Source organism: Mastigoproctus giganteus, chromosome 7 (genome assembly GCF_048544385.1).
Source record: "Mastigoproctus giganteus isolate SK-2022 chromosome 7, ASM4854438v1, whole genome shotgun sequence".
NCBI classification, from domain to species: domain Eukaryota; kingdom Metazoa; phylum Arthropoda; class Arachnida; order Uropygi; family Thelyphonidae; genus Mastigoproctus; species Mastigoproctus giganteus.
This window is the reverse complement of record NC_143581.1, coordinates 48,293,452-48,304,056: the sequence shown is the minus strand read 5'-3', so window position 1 is coordinate 48,304,056 and position 10,605 is coordinate 48,293,452. Positions and strand designations below refer to the sequence as shown.

Sequence of the window (10,605 nt, the reverse complement as noted above, 5' to 3'; positions counted from 1 at the left end):
TTCTCATTCTTTTCCTCTTTGGAAACAAAACAGCAAATAGCTGCATCAGCCTCTTCTAAATGGGTATTTTATGTTAAAGAATAAGTTTCCATAAATAAGTAAAATGAAAATCAAAGAGTGCATTTATTGGCCCATAAATAATAATAAAAAAAAAAAAAAAAAAACAGTACATTTTAAGCCACATTAAATCCAGTTAAAAAGGCAATGTGAAACTCTTTAAAAGGGGGCACTACCAGTTTAAGCATATATTATGGAAGAAAATGTTGCTAAATAAGTACTAGATGCTTTTTAAAAAATGGGCTGCAATATGTGCTTAAAGATAGATTTCCTGCATTAAATTCTTCCTTCTGTCAGTTATAAAAGAGAAATATTTGTATTTGTTACATTATTAATTGCAATAAAATTATCATTTACATAAATCTTTCGTTTCCTTTCTCTTGAAAATGGTGAGTGATACAAAATTTTAGTAGTATAGATTTAAATTCAGTAATATTTAGTTGCCAAATATTGCTTTTAAAAAAATTCATAATTGGTTTGATGGTTTGTTTTATATACTAAAGTAATGTTTTGTCATTTATAGCATAGCCACACTTAACTGACCTTCATTTCTCATTCCTTTCCTCTTTGGAAAGGAAAGTTGCTTATAAAGAACTCATTTGTGAATAAGAATGAGTATTGCTTCCATTCAGAATTTACTTTGTACACCCTGATATTTACCGGGCACATCTATTATTTCACTAATACTTGGAAGCTTATAGAGGCATAGACACATCCCTGCAGTTTGACTTCATTGATGGTTATGGAAAGCTATTTTATCATTTTCTGTGATGAACAGTTTTTGTTATCAGTATGTTAAGCAAAATGATAAAGAGTGGTAGTTTACATGGATGCAAAACTTAAAGCCTTAGGAAAATAGGCTTGTGTTGTGCATTCTTACTTTCATTTATTGAGGCAACTGCTAATGGGATGGAGGTTTATAGAAACCTAAAAAAACTAAGTTTAATTGAGAAGATTGAAATTAAAATCTGGCAAGTTCATGGTAAAGCATACTTTCTGATGAAGAAATAATAAAGAATCAAGATACTAACAGAAGAAAATTATTAATCTTATGATATTGAAACTGATAACCTGTAAAGAACAGATTAAAAGGTGAGCAAAAAGATGAATGCCAATGAATACTGGCATAACTTAACTTGTAAATGATGGAAATGAAACCAAATATTGGAAAGTAGACAGGATAAGTTAGAGAGCAACTAACAGCTTCTGAAACACTGGCACAAACTTGCTTCATTAAAGAGAGAGAGGTCAAGTGAAACAGCCAGTGGTGTGCTGGCAAATTATTTTTTAACAACCCATTCACTAAAAAGTGAATATGTATTTATTGTAAGTTTTACTGATTTACAACAATTTGGAATACAAAAATTTCAAACAATAATAAAATATTCATTTTTTTATTATAATTTCCATATAGCCAGTTGATACTGACAAAATGTTTTCAACCTTTTCGAAGCTTTTATATCTGTAGCCAATCTATGGTTGCAATTCAAACATGATTTGACAAATGGAGTTGCATCCCAATAAATTTATCGTCTTTAAATCCGATATGTGACGATATCACGACAATTCTAGAAACACAAAATCTTTGACAGATGTCAAGCATGGGAATGTCATTACCTTAAGAAGCAGCCCAAGCAAAATTAAGCAGATGTTTGTTGGAAATAATATTCCTGTAAAATTGCTAGCAGAGATAATCCCTACACAGGTGTAAGGAAGGGGGGGGGGGGGCAGAGGAAAGGAAGCCAAAATAAGCATGGACTGAAGTGCATGCCACTCAACAGTTTATAGGCATTGTCAGTTTAACAACTGGCTTGCAAAATTCTTGAAAATTTAACAATCGGCTCACGTGAGCCGGCTCCAGCACACCACTGGAAGCCACTCTAACTTCTAAGTATCATCTCTTTCATTTTAACCTTTACTGCATAGTGATTTTGTGTTTGGCTTTTTCATTTACACATGTACATTTTTCTTAATATGTTATAATAATGAAGACCACTTCACTTATTACATTGATTTAGTTTTCTGTGTTAACTGACATTGTGGTTCTGATGGTCAGATAATGAAGACTAAATTTAAGACAAGTCAGAAATTTATAAAACTCTGCTATTAAATAATTATCTGCTTTTGTAAAAGTGAAAGGAAGTAAAAAGATTCAATGAATAGGTATCCTTTTTAATTATTAAAATTTCTATTAAAATTGGAAAATAATGATAGTATTGAGGAGTTCTAATTGAAACTTGCAATGAGCCATACAAACTGCAATGTGTGTGTGTTGTGTTAAATGAGTACTACGCATATTTAATAAAACCCTCACTAATCCAAATTAGTTGGGGCAAGAGGTCATCCAGATTACACGATAATCTGGATTAGTGAAGCAAAAGATAGCCCTAAAAGACAAAAAAAAAAAAAAAAAACCACAAATAAATAGAAAATTTAATGATATAGGTAGTAGTGCTGATGAAAAAAAAAATCACTGTAGAGCCTTTATTTAAAAACTACAAAAAGACAATTCATTTATCCATCAATAGAAGACTTAGAAGTTGAACAGCAGACTCAATTTACCAGGATCAGATTAACCAGGACACTTCAAGACTCAGAAGTAAAAAAGAAAAAAATATCCACTAGAAATCATAAAATTCAAGTAATAAATAGAATAGGTATAAACATGTTTTGCAAATTGCAAATAAGTGATAAGGAGCATGTTATAAGTTGTGATTGGGAGATGAATATACTCATCAATTCGCAACCTCCACTGTCTTCATGCCCACTGCTAAAAAAACCCACAATGGAAAGAACAAATGTTTAGTGTTTGTTTTAGTGCATTGCAGGGATTGTTGTGTTCCATCGTACCGTAAAAAGACAAATCTTGTTTCATTATTTATGTCAGGAGTGTAAATTTTTTTTTGTTTAGAAATCGCAAAAATGGATAAATGCAAAAGAGTTGTGCTTTCAATTGAACAAAACCTTGAAATTATTCAAAAGTTTGAAAACTGCATCTGTTAAATCTTTAACGAACCATTATAATGTTGGTAACCGAACCATATGCGACATCATAAAAAATAAAGGGAAGCCATTAGATTTTGCGCACACATCTGATAAGCATTAAAGGCATGACTATCAGAAAAATGATGAAACAGTCTACATATGAGGACCTTGACAAGGCAATGGTGTTATGGTTTAACAAACAATTATATAAACCCATAATATATAAAATATGTTAACTTATATACATATAAAGAAGTACACAAATGAAGCAATAACACCTGTCCAACTCAGTCAACAACAATACTGAACAACATGCAAGACAATGTTATGTTCCAGCTCTCTACACAGTCAGAGTGACTCTTCTGCCTTCCTAAATCCTATCTTTCAAAGTACAGTACTCAACTGTGAAAGAATTTTTCGTATTTCAATCCAGGTTATCCAACATTCGGATTAACTGTAACTAGATTAGCGAGGGTTTACTGTGTGTGTATTTTTTTTTTTTTTTTTTTTTTAATTGGAATTAATGTGCTAGAGAGCACACATTAATTCCAATAAGATACACACATTAATACCAATGTGCAGTCTAGGACAGAGGTGCATAACATGAGAGAAATCTGCTTACAATCCCAACAGTCTATATCATGCTAAATAGCATTTCTTTAACCCTTTCAGTGGTGAGTTTTTCACATGCAAGTGGTTTCCCTATATTGAATTTTTGATAGTGGCAGGCACTGTGTATTGAGTTTTTTTTTTTTATGGAATTTTGTAAAAATGTACTTTATGCCTAAATGCTTTATAATATGTAAATATCAGTGTTCTTGTTTTGACTCTATTGCCCAACACCACAGTAAAATTATTGCCAAGAAGCAAATCTAAATTTTTAAAAAATTATAAATAAAAGCTGTCATTACATTTTTGATCCAGTAGTATCCTCTACATCTATTTATATAACTTGATCTAGTTTTATCAAATTTTAAATCTGAATTCCGCATAATTTTATCAATTTCAGCTTTTGTAGCTCCAAATTGGACAACTGATAAACAGATAGAACCGGCACCAATTTTTGAAGATATTTTCATGCTGCCATTTATTATAAACTGCATCTATAATTAGGTGTAAACACAGATGTGGTGGCACATACTAGAAAAATAAGACAATTTATACATTAACAGACACTGTTTGAAGTGGCCCTTAAAATGCAAACTTACATATATGTACTTTACAAAGCTTATGTATGAAAAACACAGGACTAAGTATGGCACTGCTGAAAGGGTTAAAATGATGTACTAAAATGCTACCATAGGAATTCTGTTGTTGTTATTTGCTTTTTAGGAGCATTAGCAACTAAGGCCATATTGCTCCGGGGATATGCGGTGGTCATTCCCTGACCTTTCTGCATCCTTCGTATTTGGTGGTCATGGGCTCGAACCCCGGTCTAATCAAGAAGTGTGTGCTACGCACTGCTGCTCCTATAGGAATGCATGGGTATTTCAGTGCAGTAGTCAAAAGTGAATCAAAATTTGTGCACTTTACTTGCATTTGATTTTGAACATGGTCAGACTCACTAAAGACAGTAACTGAGCACTATACATTCAACTTAGAGACAAATACCACCTAACTTGCTAATATCATTTTAAGTTGTATAGTGTCGCCTGAATAGGTGAATCTACTATACATTTGAAAATCTGAGACACCTCCACGACAGTGTCTCAAAGTTTATTGGCTTCTCGTCAGCTCTTGGTCTTTATTAGCAAATGTATGCCAAAATGTGAATAATACACTTTTACTAAGTGAACAGTGCATAAGTAAAATTTCTCTTTTAAAAACATAACTACCTTTAACCATCTAAAAAAAAAAAAACATATCTAAAAAGATATATATTTTTACCCTTTCATGAAAAATGGCTGTAGATCTGTTTTTAATGTGTGAGCACTAGGGAATACATAAATAGATCTACGTTTTTTTTTTTTTTTAGCCACTTTCACACACATTTCAAATACTGTGTTTTATTACATACAAACTATCTTGAAATCGTTTCAATATGTACTATTTCTTAGCTCTCTCTTTCTAGCTAATAGTAGACTGTTTTAATAGATGGCAGCATTAAAATAGCTTTGAAAATTAGAGGAAGAGGAAGCGGAAGACTGTCTGCCTTTGTCTGATTCTGACTTTAGAAAGCTGAAATAGAAATAAATTATACATACATAGATATAGATGATATGCTTCTAAACTATTTTTTGATTTTTTAAAATTCTCGTTTGATTTTTAACAAAAATATTACTTTAAAGCTGTGCAAGGAAGTCTAGAATAAGGAGAATTTAATATTTAAAAGCATTTTTGTACGTTTTCATTTTTGCAAAACTGACCATAAATAAACAGTCCACAGAGCTCAACCCTATTGGAATCTGCTTACAAGGAAGCCCACATGGTTCAGGAAACTTGCCCATGAAATGGTTAATTTATAATGCAATTTTTGTATAAAGACCAAGTTGTAACATAGTGATTCAGGTAATTAGTGTTAAGTGAAACTTTCATTTTGAAATTTCTTTAAAGAGTTGAGACAGACTAATACTGACTGCATGGAACGAATTAGTTAACATTTCTGAAAACTGAAATAATTGTTTACAGTGAAAGTTGAGGTAACAAAAAAAAAAAGGATCAAAGTGAAGAAGTCTTCACTTCTGGATGAACAGTGTGATTCCACAGAACAATAGCATCATATTAATGGATTTTGAGTACAAAATTGTAGATCTCTTCACCTTTGATTCAAAAATCAGATGAAATTAAGCATAATGAATGCTGTAAGTTTAATATCTCTTATGAGCAACAATATCTGTTATGAGCATGTATCATAACAGATATTGTTGCTTCAGCTTCTTGCATATTTCAAGTACATTTTATATGTTACAACAGTAACTACACCTATAGCAGAAGTGTTTATACAGTTTGTGGGTATGGCTCGTTGCTTTATCTCACAAATAATTATTTTCTACTTTGTAATATAATGGTCACATAGGGCCCAGTTTTAAATGATTATGACACAGCCATTTATTAATATTTCACATTGTTTTTTACTGGTTAGCAATAACCATATCCACTATAAAAATAAATAAAATACAGTATAAGCCCAGTTATCCTGTATCAAGGAGGACTGGGGGTGCTAGTTGCATGGGCATTTACTCTTATACATGTCTACACTATACAATAAAATGCAATAATATGAAGTAAAAACAGTCATGCTAATGTATACTGTACTTGTTTTCCTTTGGCTTAATTTTAAAATACTCCTTTCACACTTGTTATTACTGATTGTGTTTTTGTATCATGATTGTTGAGTCAAAATTGTACTCTTTCATAAGTACAGTATGATTTCTACCCTTTTCTAGTCTTTTTGGAGTACCTACTTTCTGTTTTAAGGTTAACATAATGGATGCTTTGGATACCATAATGGATGTATGGAGGCTACAGATATGATGATATAAATGCACTTGCTCACTAAACTAGAGGCATTGAAGTGTAAAGGACAGACTTCACTGCCTCTGGTGGCCACTTTTTACGTAATATAAATAGTAAATACAATATTTTCCAGCTTTCTATAAATTTTTAGAGCTAATTTTTAATACAAATCATTTTTTTTGTTAAACCATTTTAGTTTAATGCATTTATTGTAACTATTTAATTATTTACTTCATAGCCTTTTTGCTACTGGATAGACAAATAATGAAAACTTTCCCCCTCTCTTTAATGGAAATTCCAGACTGGATAGCTGAGGTTTTTTTATATATTCATAACTGAAGTGGTCACAGTGATTTTTTTCATTGCAACTTTTTGAAGTTTATAAAAAGAATATTTCACTTTTTTTTTTTTTGCTGATAATACTACAAACACTATAAAAATAAAACATCACATTCAATTCTTAACCTAATTGGTCAGAACAATTTTTTCCACTCCACATAAGCAATATTTTTTACCCTTGTTTATGATGTAATTTGGTTGTTTGCCTATGCCTAATCACCATTGCAATAAACTATTTAAGATTTCATTATTTTAATGAAATTAATTAATTTGATTAAAATAATGAAATTTCATTTTATTAATCAAATGATTAAGATTTCTTACAAGGTTAAACTTCAGAAACAAATTATTTCTTAGGTAATAAATCAACACAGGAGAAAAAAAAAAGTATTTTGTCGTAGCAGTGGATGTTGAGGTTAGATGACAACCAAAGAAAGTAGTTAGTTTCCCTCTTTGATAACTGACTGGCCACTCTGCTTTGAGGCACTAGTTTCAGCTCACAGACTAAATATGATACTTACTTAAGCATATTGTTGTGTATAAGAAAATTTTGTAATTAAAAATAAAAGTTAATTCAACTGTATATTATATAGTTAGGAGAAAACTGAAAGCATTTAAATTCATTTAAATTAGTAATATAAGGATATTTTAAAATGTGTTTTAGGTACCATCTAATGTGTGCACATGGCACCTGTAAGAAATTTGGCTAAGGAGTATGGAAAAGTTGGGGTTTTGCTAGTATTCACATTTAAAATAATTGCAGTGTATCTTCTCCCATCCTACTCAGCATAAAAACATAGCTGTGATGGAGAGTTTCAAGATTTTTTTCAACAGACCAATCAGTTTAAATGGGGTGGAGTCTCTACATAAAAGTTTTGCACTTTCCTTAACTGGCACTTTCCTGGAAACGACTGCCTTGTTATAAGTCAGTCACTTGAAATTTATATAATTATCTGAAGTGATTCTGTTGAAATATTAACCTGATTTTTAGACTGCCATAAAATTATTTGCTTTTATTATCCAAACATTGAGTCAGTGGGCATATGGAGACATAGCAAATAAAGGCTTTTTCTTTGACAGAGCCAATTCAAATAAAAACAACAAGACAAAAAAAAATATGTTCCAATGAAATAAAAATTAAAGAAATGCAATTAAAGTTAGCAGGTATGTTTGGGGGAAAAAAAAAAAAACTTCCCATTTGCATTTAAAACTTAAAAAAATTTGTTTTATTTACCTATTATAATTTTTAAAATGTAACTAATTCAAACAATTATTTCTGAAAATAAACTGATAAAAGCAAAAAATTCTGTCATTGCTACATTATTAATACCTTGCGCAATCCCAGAGAGAGACAAGAGTTTCATAAATGCACATACCATGCCTCGGGTGATGTATCACATTTGACATACATACAACTGGAGCGTTCTTACATATTCTGATCACAGCTACTATCTTTGTGCAGATCCTGAAGTATTACAAACAATTATTATATGCTCTGTGTCCCAGAGAGCTGTTGTAGCGAAACTGTCCACCACATTATACATTTTACTTAAAATGTTATAAGAAAGATAACCATAATATCTACATGAGAATGTAGGGTAACAAACCAGAGGTCTGTAGTTAAAAATGACCATTTTCTAAACAGCACATTTATGGAAATTCTCCCCCCCCCCTTTAAAAAATGCCATCTTATAATTATTTCTTAGAATACCACTAATTGAAAGCTTACAGTTCATGCATTACTTTCTCAAACATTTCAAAACATTATTCTCCACAAGGCATAATTTCTGTTTATATTACATATGCAATTTTCTGTGGTTTAAATAACACAGATTTTTTGCAATAGGAAATTGTATCTGCAGTACTTGGAACTCATCCTTGTATCTGATCCAAATTAAGCTAGAATATGCTGTGTTGCAGCACTGTATATTTTGCTATCTTTTGCTTTTTACTATCAAAGCAAAGGTGATCTTAAAATAAAACTTAATCCTATAAATTTATACAACCAAACTGTTTGTAAGACTCAGGCTTTTAGAACATTATAAGAATGTTTCAACTTATTTCATAAAGAATGTAATTTGGCAAATAATAAATGATTAAATTACAGTCACTATTTTTCCCTTGTTTTATATATATATATATATATATATATATATATATATATATAAAGGAAAAAAAACCTCTTAAAATGATACATGTTAGAAATGGAATGTTATGATAACTAGCAACTTTTAATTTACCTCAATGATATGGTAAATGTTGGAATGAGGAAATTAAAACTTTTTTAATAAGATTAAGTAAAACTATCAGTCCTTCTGTCATGCTGTCCAACTTGTATCTGTAGACAAAGAAATCAAAACTGTTATTGAAAAATGACTTTGATAAAATTTATTTTTTTATTTTATTTTTACATTTATAATGTATTTTGTTTTCAATTATTGCAACTTCAGAATTGTAACTTACACACAAAGGGTACTGATGGCACTAAACATACAAATCTCAATGTGGTGAACAGTTTCACTGAGATTGCAGCTCTTCCTTCATGGCTCCTTTTCACAGAATCATTTGTGCATACAAAGTGAAAAGAAAGCATGGAAGATTAATTATATTAGTCCTTGTATTGGTAATAAAAGGCCTCATCCTTTGTTATGGATGGAAATACATGCCGAAGCAGCTGGAGCTGATGAACACAAGTAACTACAGTACAGAGCGCATTTCCATGCCAGGACATGGCATACTGAAGTGGAATGGAGATAAAAGGTAGTGTGATGCTAGTAAAAAGATACATGTAAATCCAACTTGGTTCGTTCACAATAAGACACAGATTCAATCCACCGATCACTATCATGAGCTTGCAATGTTCTTTCTAAGCAAGCTTTAACTGCAACTCCACCCATCCTCTGGATTTCCCTAAAAAAAAAAATAATAATAAAATTCTGACTAGGTATAGACATTCAGAAGTCTGTGAAATGTTTCTATCTTGAGTCCTTTGCTCAATAAAGCTCCAGATCTGAGGTAAATTGTTCCTTCAGAGGTCTTGAATGAAGTGCAGTTAAAGAAACTGAACTTATACATCTTTACTTGTTGATCATCATAGTCACCATGCATCAGTGTATCGTATATCACATTCTTGTAGTGCTGGCAGCTTTTGCTGAAAAAGGAGAGGGGTTAAAAAAAAAAAAAAAAAATAGTATAAATATATGAACAAATACCTAAAATAAATCAATCATGGATTATGTGAATGGGATAATTTTTTGTGAACAAAAATGTATTTTTAAAGAACCAGTATATGCTAAAACATCATATATGCTGTTAGACTAACTATCTGAAACTGATTAATATTTTAAAAAAATATATATATATATATATATAATTCACACTCTCACACACAATTTTGTTTGTGTATGACAGGCAGATCCCCTTTATAACATGACTTTCAGTATACTACTGTACCCAAAGCTGTATCTTAAATGAAATATTTCTGCTGTCAAGGGTCTTGTTTCTGGAACTGAACAAATCACCTCTGAAACTTCTTTCCGAAAGAAAGATCTCATACTGTGGATCGTTATGCACCTCGTTACTGAGCTGTGCTCTGAGTGGATAGCAGTCTTTATATATACTCTCTGCTCATGCTATCAATATAGATCTTTATGGAATCTGAAATGTTATTGAAATGAAAAAGTGTTTACCAATTGGCCGGTGGCATTCCGGTTACTGTGAGAAAGTAATTTTAGTAAATTAATAAGAGGAGTTTACCTCAATATAGTA

General features: G+C 31.1%; 1 protein-coding gene across 4 annotated transcripts in view; it reads right to left on the bottom strand.

The window, feature by feature from the left end:
- Positions 1–9,282: 9,282 nt before the first annotated feature.
- The window catches only part of LOC150082880 (C-Maf-inducing protein-like), a 451,841-nt gene continuing 450,518 nt past the window's right edge, over positions 9,283–10,605 (bottom strand). For all 4 annotated transcript variants that reach the window (XM_090377643.1, XM_090377645.1, XM_090377646.1 and 1 more), the window contains exon 19: positions 9,283–9,988. In XM_090377643.1, coding sequence (XP_090233769.1) covers positions 9,935–9,988 — 54 coding nt within the window. In that variant the 3' untranslated portion in view covers positions 9,283–9,934. The remainder of the gene's footprint in view (positions 9,989–10,605) is intronic.